Source organism: Equus quagga, chromosome 5 (assembly GCF_021613505.1).
Source record: "Equus quagga isolate Etosha38 chromosome 5, UCLA_HA_Equagga_1.0, whole genome shotgun sequence".
Taxonomy (NCBI): Eukaryota; Metazoa; Chordata; class Mammalia; order Perissodactyla; family Equidae; genus Equus; species Equus quagga.
In genome coordinates this window covers 119,660,542-119,676,800 of record NC_060271.1, presented here as the reverse complement: position 1 = coordinate 119,676,800, position 16,259 = coordinate 119,660,542, and the positions used below count along the sequence as shown (strand labels likewise).

At 36.6% G+C, this 16,259-nt stretch overlaps 1 protein-coding gene across 3 annotated transcripts in view; it reads left to right on the top strand.

Moving 5' to 3' along the window:
• FAM228B (family with sequence similarity 228 member B) overlaps window positions 1–16,259 on the top strand; it is a 74,288-nt gene that overhangs the window by 50,835 nt on the left and 7,194 nt on the right. For all 3 annotated transcript variants that reach the window (XM_046662506.1, XM_046662508.1, XM_046662507.1), the window contains exons 3-7: window positions 1,527–1,595; window positions 3,034–3,225; window positions 3,887–3,967; window positions 12,423–12,510; window positions 12,605–12,761. In XM_046662506.1, the coding sequence (XP_046518462.1) occupies window positions 1,527–1,595; window positions 3,034–3,225; window positions 3,887–3,967; window positions 12,423–12,510; window positions 12,605–12,761 (587 nt within the window). The remainder of the gene's footprint in view (window positions 1–1,526; window positions 1,596–3,033; window positions 3,226–3,886; window positions 3,968–12,422; window positions 12,511–12,604; window positions 12,762–16,259) is intronic.

Genomic DNA, 16,259 nt, shown 5'->3' with positions numbered 1-16,259 from the left:
GGTCGTCTAATTCTTGAATCTGTAAAACTGCATGTTTCTGAGTTTGAGCTACCTCCTTTAGTTCTCACTGAGACCTGCTCTCAGACCAAAGCCCATAAAAAACTGAAAGCTTACCCAGTGCTATTCTCTTTTTTCAAATGTTGACTACCCTCTAGTTTCTCCCTGCTTTTGGTCAGTCTCTAGTGTCTTCAGATTATTGTTTTTCATATTTTTGTCTAGAATATTAATTAAGTACCCTTCTTGGTTTTGAGAACAACAGATTTGCCAGGAAGAGCAACTACATGAGGCAAAAAGAACAAAGAAAATGAATTTGGAGTTAGACACGTTTGAAGTTGTTTTATTTTTTATTCTATTTTTTTTGGTGAGGAAGATTGGCCCTGAGCTAACACCTGTCACCAATCCACCTCTTTTTGCTTGAGGAAGGCTGGCCCTCAGCTAACATCTGTGCCAGTCTTCCTCTATTTTGTATGTGGGTTGCTGTTACAGCATGGCTTTGATGAGTGGTGTAGGTCTGTGCCTGGGATCTGAATCCGTGAACCCTGGGCAGCCAAAGCAGAGTGCGCCAAACTTAACCACTATGCCACCAGGGCGGCCCCTACATTTGAGCTTAAATTCTGGCTCAGTGCAGAATTTTCTAGGCTTCCAGTTGTTGCTTAACTCCCAAGAGCCTTAATTTCCTTGGGTGTTAATGAGGAATGTTAGTTCTTAGATTTTGAGATTTTTGCTTATCTGTTCTGGAAACAAGAGTAGTGGAACTGAAGACAAAGACAACTACTTCCAGTGACAGTTAATTTGAGAATATTTTATTTTTGTGTAACTATGAGAGGATTTCAAAGGCCTATCAAAAATGTCTCCCACTCTGGGAATCTTTTAAATTTTAATTTAATCATTTTTTCAGTGTGGTAAAATGTATATAGCATAAAATCTGCTATTTTAAATTATTCTTAAGTGTACAATTCAGTGACATTAATTACATTCACATGTATGCTAGAAATTAACCTCTTCTATTTTCTGGCAGATATTTAATTGTTGAAGATTTGTTATGAATATGGAAAAAATTAATCTTATGAACTATTTCCTGAAGATTGTGTTGTTTAAAATCTGAAAATGTGATTCGTATATAAAAATTTATTATTAATATTTGATAGCTATAATGACTAAATGAATTAAAATACAGGCCTGATTACATCTATTTTAACCCATAAAGGTAAAAGCATTTTATAGGAAGTGAAAAACAATGGGTTCTCCCTACCACGTGACTCTGGGCAAGTCTTATGACCATGCTTGGACTCAAAATATCTGTGATCTGAGTTATTTTTTTGCCCTAGAATGAGCTGTACCCAAAAGCAGAAAGATTCAAATACTCTTAAACAAGTACTTGATGATATGACTTGAGGTTGAAAAATTGGATTTACAGAGAACTTTCCAGGGACATGTCTGTCACATAAAATATTATGAGTCCAGGTAGTATTAATAATTTAATTTTTTTAAGATTTGATTTGCAAAGTCTCATCCTATTATTTTAGACATTAGCTGAAGAAGATATTGATGCAGCTATTCAATCAATATTATATAGAGAAAACTACATGATTAAGGTAAGAACTGGTTACAGAATGTATCTCAATTAAAAATTAAATTTTGTTTTTCCATTTTAGATGTAATGCATCATTATAAAAATCTTAGAAAATATAGAAAATAGAAAGAATTAAAAACACTTATTAGTCCCTAGGATTAACCTTAAGAGAGCTCTGAGATTGCTTTGACTTCCTCTCTTCCTGTTCTTTGTGGGGATTCTTTCACAGATAACTTAAAAGAGTTTCTCCCTACTCATTTGTTCCTTCATCTTAGTGGGGTTTCTGTGGAGTCATTATGTATTATTAAGAGCTTTAAGAACTGTTATTGGAACACACTGGCCAGTCATTCCTCAGGTATACATTGGTAGCAACAAGGCTTTAGCTGTAGCAGGATGGGCATAATTATCAGACAAGACTAATGTCCATGTGAAGTACACTAAACACTGGAGTAGGTGACCTGTTTTTGTTTTTAAGAATTTCCTTCAGATTTGTTTCAAAAGGAAAGGTACTGTTCATTGAGTATGGTTGAACTGTACTATGAACTGAAGTTAGAGAGACTCTCTCAGGATTCTTGTTATTTTATTTTTTTCATTATGAATTTCATGTTGTTGATCCTAGTAGTCACATTATTTCATTTGCTAGATGAAAGGAGAATGAGAAGTTTTGGTTGGAATTATTTGGTTTATAGTCTAAATCAAGCATTTTCTTTGCAGACTACTTGCTATTTGGACCAGGTTGTGCTACACTTCTGCCTCTTTACTCTTGTCTTTTTTTTTCTGCATAGAATATTTTCTTCTTCATTCTCTGTCATCCCTTCTCTTCCTAGATAACTCATTCTTTAAGGCTCATCCCAAATAGCTCCCATTTTGTAAATCTTTAAAAAAAATTTAATCATTTTTTCCCATTGTTGTACAATATATAAAACAAAATTTGCTATTTTTAATGATTTTTTTTTTTGAGGAAGATTAGCCCTGAGCTAACATCTGCTGCCAATCTTCCTCTTTTTGCTGAGGAAGACTGGCCCCGAGCTAACATCCATGCCCATTTTCCTCTACTTTATATGTGGGACGCCTACCACAGCATGGCTTGCCAAGAGGTGCCATGTCCGCACCTGGGATCCAAACCGGTGAACCCTGGGCCGCCGAAGCGGAACCTGTGCACTTAAGCGCTGCGCCACCAGGCCAGCCCCTAAATATATATCTTGCTATATTCTCTTTCTTTCTGTTGTTTTGTGGATTTGTTTTGTAGTCTGTCCCTCCAGGGGGAGCAGGCATGTTGTTTAATTTATCTGTATATTCTTTGTTTCCAGTTTAGTGTGTATCACACAGTGGAAGCCAAATAAATGACTGAAGTAATGAATGACTTTGTCGGTCATTGTTAGGAATATAAATGAAATTTAAATTTTAGAACAAGAGAGCTTTAAGGTAATATATTTGTCTTTTCTATCATTGTTTACTAGGAACTAGATAAGTATTTACAACATCATAACTTCTTAAATGCAAGAAGAAAAGAGATATTATATAAAAGATGGGTTGACCATGTGGCAGATCCTCTCCAGAAGAAAATTATAGAAAAAGTTTGTTCACATAAGAAGATTAAGAAAAGGAGACAAGAGGAATTAGATGGTTTTTTAAAACATGTAAATAAAAAGGTACTAAGAGATCATTTGAAACTGTTTTCAGTTGGTTTAAAAACTATAGTTATCTTTATTTATGATCATCCAAACAGCCTGCCCCTCCCCACTCTATATATGTGTAAGCTGTACTCTGTTATAGCATATACTATTCTTAAATCCAGGGTGTGTGGAGAGGGTGGAGGAGGAGGATTAGGTCTGGATTTAGGTGTGTACATTAGAATAATTTTTCTTTGTTTTTCCCATGTAATTATTCATTTTATATACCTATTAAGAAATTTTGGACTTTAGGTTCAGGATATATATATATTTTTTTTTTTGTTCTGGAACTCTATTTACAAAGCTATAAAATATGTCTGTTCTAGCATTTTAAAGACATCTAAGATGTTCGATTAGTAAGCGTTTAAAAACAAATTCACAAATCTTTTAGTGTTCTAACATTCTTTATTAAAATCTTGCAAATTTTAAGTAAATTTCTTGTATCACTATAATATTTATTACTTGAATACATTAAATTTAACTTCAAATAAATTTGGTCTTCCCTTCCCTTTTGCCTTTGTCAGTGATGCCATTTCAAAGCACAAGAATGGAACTATGTGTTTGACTCTTGAGTTCTGTTATGTTCAAAATTAATTGTGTACCTCTTGTTCTTATATGTGGTTTTATTTCCTTCCTATAGGGAAATGCATTTATAGAGCATTATGATCCAAAAGAGTATGATCCTTTTTATACAAGAAAAGAGGACCCAAATTTTCTGAAGGTAGGATAGATTTTTATTTAACTTTGGTATTATGTGGTTGGTTTTTTTGAGCAGCCCTAATATATAAGTTGTCCTTTAGTGATTCCCTAAGAATGCAGTAACATCTTAAGAATAGTTTCCCATCTCCATATCTTAGAAAGCAACAAAAAAGCCAAAGTCTAATCTAAATTAAATCTCTGTAAAATTTGCAAATATTGTGTAATAACTGGGTAATAGGTAACATTTAAAAATTTCATAGACTTCTAATTTGTTACAGAAGTAATACATTTTCATGATAAATGAGAAAATGAATTTTAAGTAAAGAATAAAAGAAACACTCACAATTCCATTATCCAGAATGAACTCATTAACATTCTTGTTTCTCCTTCAAAACTTTTTTTCTATATGTAGGTGTATATGCACATTTTTATTTTACAGGAATGGGATTACACTCTACATTAGGTTTTATAATCTGCTTTTTTCCCTCTCAATAGTTTATGATTTGCTTCTTTCTTTGGTCAATAAGTTTAAATACATCATTTTAATCATTGCATGGTATTCTATTATTAATAGCAGTTAACTTGCACTGAGGGCTTAACCCAACGTTAGGACTTCTTCTTTTCATTTTATTTCATCTTCACTGCTACCATGTGAGGTAATTTACAGATGAGGCAGGTGAGGCACAGACAGGTTAAGTTACTTGTTCAACGTCACACAACTGTAAATAGCAGAGCAGAGATGTGTTTCTGATCATATGTAGTATCTTGCTGTAACATCATTATCTTTTACATATTCCCTATTTTGAATATCTAGGTTGTTTTTGACCTATTGCTGTTATAAATGACATTATGATGAACATTCCTGTAACTATTTATTAACTTTTTCCTTAGGGTAAGTTGCTAGAAGTCGAATTGCTAAGTTAAAGGCTATGCATGATTTCGATTCATATAGCCAAACTGTCCTCAAGAATGGTTGTATAAATTTGCGCCCCCACCAGCATCCATTTTTCCACACATTTGCTAATAGTAGATATTATTAAACAAAATAATATCCTTGAGTCATAGACCAACCTTGAGTCATTGACATTTTAAACTGCTGGCATTTGCAGGCAAAGCAGGTCCTTTTTTTTTTGCCAAATTGGGGTGTGTGTACGTGCTATTTTCCCTATTTTTATAGGTGAGAGTTAAACTGAGAGTTTAGAGTCAGAGCCTTAGATATACTAACTAGTACTATAGCTAGTAAGAGGCAGAATTGGGATTTGAAACCAGATCTTTTTGATACTGAAATTCCATTCTGTTCTTTTACCATGCTGCCTTTCTAAGCTGACAGGTGACCTCTAAGCTAAGTTGAGCACTTGGAAATTATAGCAGCAGTTCTCAAAGTGAGGTGCATAGACCTTTGAGAGCCCCAAACCCCTTTTAGGGGGTCCATTAGGCCAAAGCTTTTCATAATAGTGCCAAATATTATTTTCCTTTTTTATTGTGTCAACATTTGCTTTGATGGTGCAAAAGCAATGGTAGGTAAAACTGCCGGTGCCATAGAACAACTTAAGTCAGTGTCACCAAATTGTAATGATAGTCATATTTTCATTGGCATGCACTCATAGTAAAAAAAAAAATTCCAGTTTCACTTCAGAATGTCCTTGATCAAACAGTAAAAATTATTAATTTTATTAAATCTTGCTTTTTGAGTATACATCTTTTTAATATTCTGTATGATGAAATGGGTAGTATGGAAAGAACACTTCTGCATACTGAAATACAGTACAATTGTTTGAATTGGTTGATTTTTTTTCATGGAACACTATTTTTAATTGAAAGAATGACTGACAAACTATGGTTAAGTCTTGGGTATTTGGCAGACATTTTCTGGAAAATTAATGAAGTGAGTCTGTTACTTCAAGAAAAACAACTGATAATATTTGTTACCAATGATAAAAATGTGAGCTTTTAAGCAAAGAATTCTAATTTTGGAAAAATCATATTCACCATCATGAATGTGACAGTATCCTAATACACAAAGACTTTACTGATGAGATTGGTAATGATATTAATGAATGTGATTGTTGTATAATAAAATGTGTTAACATTTGGAAGATCTCACATAACTCAGTGATCCAATTTTTTCCAAACAACCAATTCATGACATGGATAAGAGATCCATTCAAAGTTCAGGATAGACCAATGGATTTTAACATAGCAGAGTTTGAATTATTTATTTATTTATTTTTTAAATTTTTATTGAGTTAATGATAGGTTACAATCTTGCATAATTTCAGTTGTACATTATTGTCAGTCATGTTGTAGGTGCACCCCTTCACCCTTTGTGCCCACCCCCCACCCCATCTTTCCCCTGGTAGCCACTAATCTGTTCTCTTTGTCTACATTTTTAAATTCCTCATATGAGTGGAGTCATACAGAGATTGTCGTTCTCTGTCTGGCTTATTTCACTTAACATAATTCCCTCAAGGTCCATCCATGTTGCAAATGGGATGATTTTGTTCTTTTTTATGGCTGAGTAGTATTCCATTGTATATATATACCACATCTTCTTTATCCAGTCATCTGTTGATGGGCACTTAGGTTGCTTCCATGTCTTGGCTATTGTAAATAATGCTGCAATAAACATTGGGGTGCATAGGACTTTTGGAATTGCTGACTTCAAGCTCTTTGGATGGATACCCAGTAGTGGGATAGCTGGGTCGTATGGTAGTTCTATTTTTAATTTTTTGAGGAATCTCCATACTGTTTTCCATAGTGGCTGCGCCAGTTTGCATTCCCACCAGCAGTGTATGAGGGTTCCTTTTTCTCCACAACCTCTCCAACATTTGTTACTATTACTTTTAGATATTTTTGTCATTCTAATGGGTGTAAGGTGATATCTTAGTGTAGTTTTGATTTGCATTTCCCTGATGATCAGCAATGATGAACATCTTTTCATGTGCCTATTGGCCATCCATATATCTTCTTTGGAGAAATAACTGTTCATGTCTCCACCCCATTTTTTGATCGGGTTGTTTGATTTTTTGTTGTTGAGTTGTGTGAGTTCTTTATATATTATGGATATTAGGCCTTTGTCAGATGTATGACTTGCAAATATTTTTTCCCAGTTAGTGGCTTGTTTTTTTGTTTCAATCCTGTTTTCATTTGCCTGGAAGAAGCTCTTTAGTCTGATGAAGTCCCATTTCTTTATTCTTCCTATTGTTTCCCTTCTCTGAGAAGACATGGTGTCCGAAAAGATCCTTTGAATACTGATGTCAAAGAGTGTACTGCCTCCATTTTCTTCTAGAAGCCTTATGGTTTCAGGTCTCACCTTTAGGTCTTTGATCCAGTTTGAGTTTATTTTGGTGAATGGTGAGAAAGAATGGTCAATCTTCATTCTTTTACATGTGGCTTTCCAGTTTTCCCAGCACCATTTGTTGAAAAGACTTTCTTTTCTCCATTATATGCCCTCAGCTCCTTTGTTGAAGATAAGCTGTCCATAGATGTGTGGTTTTATTTCTGGGCTTTCAATTCTGTTCCATTGATCTGTGCACCTGTTTTTGTACCAGTACCATGCTGTTTTGATTACTGTAGCTTTGTAGTATGTTTTGAAGTCAGGGATTGTGATGCCTCTCATTTTGTTCTTTTTTTCTCAGGATTGCTTTAGCAATTCAGGGTCTTTTGTTGCCCCATATGAATTTTAGGATTCTTTGTTCTAATTCTGTAAAGAATGTCATTGGGAATCTGATTGAGATAGCATTGTATCTGTAGATTGCTTTAGGTAGAATGGACATTTTAACTATGTTTATTCTTCTAATCCATGTACATGGAATGTCTTTCCATCTCTTTATGTCATCATCCATTTCTTTCAGAAAGGCCTTGTGATTTTGATTGTATAGGTCTTTCACTTCCTTAGTTAAATTCACCCTGTGATATTTTATTCTTTTTGTAGCGATTGTGAATGGCATTGTGTTCTTGAGTTATTTTTCTGTTAGTTCGTTATTAGAATATAGAAATGCTACTGATTTATGCAAATTGATTTTATACCCTGCAACTTTGCTGTAGTTGTTGATTACTTCTAAAAGTTTTCCAATGGATTCTTTGGGGTTTTCTATATATAAGATCATGTCGTCTGCAAACAGCGAGAGTTTCACTTCTTCCTTCCCTATTTGGATTCCTTTTATTCCTTTTTCTTGCCTGATTGCTTTGGCCAGGACCTCCAGTACTATGTTAAATAAGAGTGGTGATAGAGGGCATCCTTGTCTCGTTCCTGTTCTCAGGGGGATGGCGCTCAGTTTTTGCCCATTGAATATGATGTTGGCTGTGGGTTTGTCATATATGGCCTTTATTGTGTTGAGGTAGTTCCCTTCTGTGTCCATTTTGTTCAGAGTTTTTATCATAAATGGCTGTTGGATCTTGTCAAATGCTTTCTCTGCATCTATTGAGATGATCATGTGGTTTTTATTCCTCAGTTTGTTGATGTGGTGTATCACATTGATTGATTTGCAGATGTTGAACCATCCCTGTATCCCTGGTATGAATCCCACTTGATCATGATGTATGATCCTTTTGATGAATTGCGAATTCTGGTTGCCAAAATTTTGTTTAGAATTTTTGCATCTATGTTCATCAGTGATATTGGCCTGTAGTTCTCTTTTTTCGTGCTGTCCTTGTCAGGCTTTGGTATCAGCGTGATGTTGGCCTCGTAGAATGTATTAGGAAGTGTTCCATCCTCCCTAATTTTTTGGAATAGCTTGAAAAGGAGAGGTATTAAATCCTCTCTGAAAGTTTGGTAGAATTCCCCAGGAAAGCCATCTGGTCCTGGGGTTTTATTCTTTGTGATGTTTTTGATTGCTGTTTCAATCTCTTTCCTTGTGATTGGGCTTATCAAATTGTCTGCTTCTTCTTGAGTGAGCTTTGGGAGATTGTAGGAGTCCAAGAATTTATCCATTTCCTCTAGGTTATCCATTCTGTTGGCATATAGTTTTTCGTAGTATTCTCTTATATTCCGTTGTACTTCTGCGGAGTCTATTGTTATTTCTTCTCTTTCATTTCTGATTTTGTTTATTTGAGCTTTCTCCCTTTTTTTCTTTGTAAGTCTGGCTAGGGGTTTGTCAATTTTATTTATCTTCTCAAAGAACCAGCTCTTTGTTTCATTGATCCTTTCTACTGCCTTTTTCGTTTCAATAGCATTTATTTCTGCTCTGATTTTTATTATTTCTCTCCTTCTGCTGACTTTGGGCTTTGTTCTTTCTCTAATTCAGTTAGGTGTAGTTTAAGATTGCTTATTTGGGATTTTTCTTGTTTGTTAAGATGTGTCTGTATTGCAATAAATTTTCCTCTTAATACAGCTTTTGTTGTATCCCATATGAGTTGGTATGGCATGTTATCATTTTCATTTGTCTCCAGGTATTTTTTAATTTCTTCTTTAATTTCTTCAGTGATCCATTGCTTGTTCAATAGCATATTGTTTAGTCTCCACATCCTTGTGCCTTTCTCAGCTTTTTTCTTGTAATTAATTTCTAGCCTTATAGCATTATGATCAGAGAAGATGCTTGTTATTATTTAAATTTTTTAAAATTTGTAGAGGCTTGCCTTGTTTCCCAACATATGGTCTATCCTTGAGAATGTTCCATGTGCACTTGCGAAGAATGTGTATTCTGCTGTTTTTGGATGAAGTGTTCTATATATGTCTATTAAGTCCAATTGTTTTAGCTTTTCATTTAGTTCCACTATTTCCTTGTTGATTTTCTGTCTGGGTGATCTGTCCATTGATGTGAGTGGGGTGTTGAGGTTCCCTACTATTATTGTGTTGTCTTTAACATCTTCCTTTAGGTCTGTTAATAGTTGCTTTATGAACTTTGGTGCTCCTGTGTTGGGTGCATAGATATTTATATGCGTTATTTCTTGATAAAGTGTCAGTTTGATCATTATATATTGTCCCTCTGTGTCTCTCTTTACCTGCCTTATTTTGAAATCCGTTTTGTCTGATATAAGTATTGTGACACCTGCTTTCTTTTGTTTGCTATTAGCTTGAAGTATTGTCTTCCACCCTTTCACTCTGAGCCTGTGTTTGTCCTTGGGGCTGAGGTGTGTTTCCTGGAGGCAACAAATTGTTGGATCTTGTTATTTAATCCATTTTGCCACTCTGTGTCTTTTTATTGGAGAGTTCAATCCGTTTACATTGAGGGTGATTATTGATGCATGAGGGCTTAATGCTGTCATTCTGTGGCTCGTTATCCGGTTTTCCTGCATTTCCTTTGTTTCTCGTCCTGTGTGTGTTTAGCCTACCCATTGACTTCTGCAATTTCTTATGCTGGGTTTCTTAGATTTTTCCTTATTTATGTTTTGTGTCTCTGTTTTTTTTTTTAGTTTAGTGGCTACCCTGAAGTTTGTATTTAGAATCTCGTGTATAATATAGTCCATTTTCTGGTGGTCTCTTACTTACTTGGCCTAGACTGATTTAGTCCCTTTCCTCTTCCCCTCCTAAATTATTATTTTCATCTCTTATTCCAACTCGTGTTATGAGTTTGTGGTTAGAGTGATAAGATTGTCTTTGCTTTGGTAGTTTCCTTCCCTTTATCCTAATGCTATGGTTGAATATTTGCTATCCTATTCTGGTTCTATCTGTCTCCCTACTCTGTGGTTTGTGACCCCTTTCTCCCTTTTTTTCTTTTTTCAGGTATGAGAGCCTTCTTGAGGATTTCTTGTAGTGGAGTACTTTTGGTTACAAATTCCCTTAACTTTTGTTTGTCTGGAAAAGATTTAATTTCTCCCTCATATCTGAAGGATATTTTTGCTGGATAGAGTATTCTTGGCTGAAGATTTTTATCTTTTAAAGTTTTGAATATGTCATTCCATTCTCTCCTAGCTTGTAAGGTTTCTGTAGAGAAATCCGCTGAAAGTCTGATAGGAGTTCCTTTGTAGGTTATTTTCTTCTGTCTTGCTGCCCTGAGTATTCTTTCTTTGTCTTTCATTTTTGTCATTTTTACTACTATATGCCTTGCAGTAGGTCTTTTTACATTGACAAATCTAGGAGATCTGAAAGCTGCCTCCACATACATTTCTCCCTCAATCCCTAGATTTGGGAAGTTCTCTTCTATAATTTCGTTAAGCACACTTTCTGCTCCATTTTCCTTTTCCACGCCCTCCGGAATTCTGATAATTCTTAAATTGGATTTCCTCATTGAATCTGCTATTTCTCGGAGATTCTTTTCATTTTTTTTAATTCTTAGTTCTGTTTCTTCCTCTGTCTGGAGCCATTCAGCCCATCTGTCTTCGATTATGCTAATTTGCTCCTCTGTGGTGTCTACACATGCATTCAGGGAGTCCGTTTTCTGTTTTATCTGACTCATTGTATTTTTCATCTCTAATATTTCTGATTGATTTTTCTTTATAGTTTCTATCTCTTTTGTGAAGTAACTACAGAACTTGTTGACTTGTTTCTCTATATTTCCCTTTACTTCATTGAGTTTTTTGATGATAACTACTCTGAACTCATTTTCACTTAGTTTACCTATTTCCAAGTGCTCAGGACTTAATTCTGTGTTTTTATTGTTTTCCTTCTGGTCTGGAGCTTTCATAAATTGCTGTATGGTATAGGAGCAGTTTTTGCATATGATAGAATTATTCGGTTGCAGTTACAGCCTGTTGCCACTAGAAGGGGGTCGAGAGGCACGCGTTCTGAGCCCTCCACCTTCAGCTGCGATGGCGGCATGCAGTGCCGGTTGGGGGAGGAGGGGCACTTTCTCTCGCATGCTGACCTGGATTCCGATCAGCTCTCGCTCTCTGGTTTCCCGGGGCCCTGGCTTGATGGGGTCCCCCAACACGAAAGCTTTCCCCCGTTAGAGGGTTTCTGCTGCATGGGCATTGGGAGTCTTGGACAATCCCACGGATGCATGACCCCTCCCCCGCTCCTTCCCTCACCCCCGGGAGACATCCCAGTCTCTATGGGATGGAGCAAAGTTCTCTCTTACCCTTTTCCAGCTCCTCCGAGGGGGGCTCCAGCCTCTCCACCCTCTGTCGTTTTGCTGCTGTGGGTCTCTGACGATCTCTGTTATTATTAGAGTTATTGGCTGAAATTCAGTTCTGGGTTTGGGTTGTAGTTTGGAGGCGAGAGAGTCCTGGGTCAGCTCAGTCCGCCATTTTGCTGATGTCACCCCCTGAATAATTTATTGATATGGTTTCAGATTCCACATCATAACTAACCTTTAAGAAACTACTGCTTAACAAATTTGAGTATAGTATCTAAGAATATACACAATGATCTGATAGGTTTATTAAAACAAGAGCTAAACAAGGCTGGAGGGCCGTGCTAAGAGATGTGTTGGAGTGCCTCCATTTCTTTGTAATGTGTTAAATATATATGGTGGTTAGACTGCCGTTAGTTTGTAGACACTGTATTCTTATTTCTCTGGCTAACAGTCATACATGGATGCTTAAGATAGACAGAAAAGACCTGCAACGGAGTTCTCAAAGAACTGCTTTTCTTGTAGGTTACCATCCCACCATTGCGTGATCCTTTGAAAAAGGCACAATATGACAAAGATGACGAAAAGAGAACTCTTCTTCAGTGTGAGACTGGTACTTAGTTCCTCACTGTTATATGATTTCATAATCCTAGAGCAATGAGAGTTGCATTTAAGAGTGCTAATTTAGGTTACTAATCTTCCTACAGGCAAAATATATACAATGAAAGAATTTAAAGAGGTTGAGAAGGCCAAACTGTATTCCAGATTCCCAAGAATTTCTACTTCAAGGCACTTTATGACTCCAAATGAGTGGCTTAAACTGCCGACAGTCTACATAGAAAGTGAATTTTGTAAAAGGAGCAGGTAATGGTTAATATAATAGAAATTATGAAACCTCTTGGAACTTGAAGACTTTTTTCTTGAGACAGTGATATAAATTTTGTCATAGTTATTATTTTTTTAAAATTTCATTTTTCAAAGAGAAATCTATAATTCTTGACTTTGTTCATCTATATGTAATGCTTCTTTTTTCTTGGGTGCTTTCAAGATTTTCTCTTTCTCTTTGGTTTTCATTAGCTAGACTATGATGTCTCTAGATAGGTCCCTCCCCCTCCCCATTTCTTTGTTTATTCTACTTAGGGTTCTCAGAGATTCTTGTACCTGTGGTTTGATGTCTTTCATTATTTTGGGGGAAATTCTATGGCGTTATCACTTCAAATATTTCTTATGCCCCATTCTTTCTGGTTTTTTTTTCTTCTGAAACACAAATTATATGTATGTTAGATCATTTGTATTGTTCCATACCTCTGTAGCTCTTCAATACTCTGTTCTTTTTGAAAGAAGTTTTTTTCTACTTGTATTTCAGCTGGACAATTTCTACTGACCTATCTTTAAGTTGACTGACTCTTTCCTCAGCTGTGTTCCATCTATTTATCAGTGCATCAAATGAATCTTTCCTTGGCTCTGTCCCATACTGAAGAACCCATCAGAGGAATTTTTCATCTCTGATGAGATTTTTATTTTTAGCATTTCCATTTGATTTTTTTTCCACATAGTTTTCATTTCTCCTTAAGTTCTCCTTCTGTTCATACATGTTGTTCACCTTTCCAGTAGATTCTTTAACATATTTCTCATAGTTATTTTAAATTCCCTATCTGATAACTCCAACATTAGGGTCATTTCTGAATCTGGTTCTGTTGTTTGCTTTATCTCTTGACAATGGGTTATTTTGTCTTACTTTTTTTTTTTGCATGTCTTATAATTTTTGATTAAATGTCAGATATTTGAGGTTATTTTGTCTTGCTTTTTTGGGCATGTCTTGTGATTTTTGAATGAATGCCAGGCATTAGAGGTAAAAGAACAGTATAGACTGAGTATTTATGTCTAGAAATGGATATGCCTCTTCTTCTGTCGAGCATTAGTGTGGAGAATTGGGCTTATCTAGTTGGAAGCTGAGCTGGGCTTAGGTCTTATTATTGTTATTGTTACCTTCAGTGCACCACAGGCTTCAAATGCCTCTAGTGGTGGGCTGCTGTTACCCTGTGTTTATGGTGGGGGGCTCGGGTGCCCAGAGGGGTTTTCTCAAATGGTCCTCCTTCCCCTCTTTTTGGCTATTCCTGCAAGCCTGCATCACAGAGGTGAAGGGGGCTCTCTCTGTGCTCTTGCTTCATCACCAAAAGTATACTGCTGTTGCTTGTTGCTAGGCTTACAGCATGGGCAGAGGAATGTTCTCTGCTTTCCTTTCCAGCTTCAGTTTTAGGCAAGCTCTATGTGCTTGGGCCTCAGGAGCAGGGCTTCCTTAGAGTTCCTTTCTCTTCTGCCTGGGGCAGCCAAACTCTATCTTGTATCTGTGGTTGTTCCTAGATGGTAGTTTCCTGTCCTTCTTCAATAGTAGCAGAACTCTGCTTGGTTTAGGTATAAGATTCTGGACCCAGGGTAGTTTCTTGCCCCTTCCCCTGGGACAGAGGACTTCTGCTTTTATCCCTATCCTAGTAGCAGTGGATCCTTGCCTCTGTCCTGGGTGTAGGAGGATTTCCCACCCCTCCTCCAGAGGCAGAGAGGTTTTGCTTTTACTCCTCTCTCAGAAGCAGTAGATCTTTGTGTATTGTCCTATGGGAAAAAGAGTTTGCTTCCCTTCCCCCAGCAGCTTAGGCTTTTGCTTTGTAGGTGGGCAGGGTCCAGGGAAGTGGGTAGGACACTGCACTTGTTTATTTTTGCCACAGATGGGGGCTGTCTCAGATTTTCTGCCCTGTGCCTAATCTTTCTTGTTAGTTCCTAGTGCAGGCCCATGGAGAAGAGCTTGCACTTGAGTGGAAACACTTCTTGTATGAGGGCTCCCCAGCTGTTCCAAAGTGACATGCTAGCCCACACTTGGCCTTTAAGGAGTCATTAAAATTTTGGCTGATATCTTTTGTTTTTAATTAATAGGCTTTATTTTTTAGAGCAGTTTTAGGTTTTTACAGAAAAAATTAAGCAGAAAGTACAGTTTCTATATATCTCCTCCTCCTTACTCCCCCCTGGCCAGTTTCCCCTATTATTAACATCTTGTATTAGTGTGGTACATTTGTTACAATTATGAACCAATATTGATCATTATTAATAACTAAAGTCTATAGTTTACGGTAGAGTTCACTGTTTGTGTTGTACAGTTCTGTGGATTTTGACAAGTGCAAAATGTCATGTATCCACCATTGCAGTACCATACAGAATAGTTTCACTGACCTAAAAATCCCCTGCATTTCACCTATTCATCCCTCCCTCTCCACAAACCCCTGGCAACCGCTGATCTTTTTACTATCCTAATGAGTTAGAATCATACAGTACATTATGCATACAATACTTTTTCAGACTGGCTTCTTTCACTTAGTAATGTGCATTTAAGGTTCCTCTAGGCCTTTTTTGTCACTTGGATAGCTCTTTTTTAAATTGCTGAATAATTTCCTATCATTGATTGTATCACAGTTTATTCATCCATTTATCTATTGACGGCATTTTGGTTGCTTCCAACTTTGGGCAATTATGAATAAAGCTGCTATAAACATCCATGTGCAGGTTTTTGTGTGGACATGTTTTCAAGCCATCTGGGTAAATATCAAGGAATGCAATTGCTGGATTGTATGGTAAAACTATGTTTAACTTTGTAAGAAACTACCAACCATCTTCCAAACTGGGTGCACCATTTTGCATCCTTACCAGTAATGAATGAGAGTTCCTGTTGCTCCACATCTTCACCAGCATTTGGTGGTGTTGGTGTTTTGGATTTTAGCCATTTTATTAGGCATGTAGCAGTATCTTGTTGTTTTAATTTGCATTTCCCTAAGGACATATGATGTTGAGAACCTTTTCATATGCTTACTTGCCATCTGTGTAGTTTGTTTGGTGAGATGTCTGTTCAGATCTTTCACCCATTTAAAAATGTTTGTTTGTTTTCTAAATGTTGAGTTTTTAAGAGTTTTCTGTTTTTTGTGTTTTTTTTTGGATACAAGTCCTTTATGAGAAATGTGTTTTGTAAATACTATCTCCCAGTCTGTGGTTTTTCTTTTCATTCTCTTACAAGTGTCTTTTGCAGAGCAGAAGTTTTTTTCTTTTTTTTTTGAGGAAGATTAGCCCTGAGCTAACATCTGCCACCAATCCTCCTCTTTTTGCTGAGGAAGACTGGCCCTGAGCTAACACCTGTGTCCATCTTCCTCTACTTTATATGTGGGATGCCTGCCACAGCATGGCTTGACAAGCAGTGCGTAGGCCTGCACCCAGGATCCGAACCAGCGAACCCCGGGCTGCCAAAGCAGAATGTGCAAACTTAACCACTGTGCCACTGGGCTGGCCCCCAGAGCAGAAGTTTTTAATTATTTTTTTAAAGAT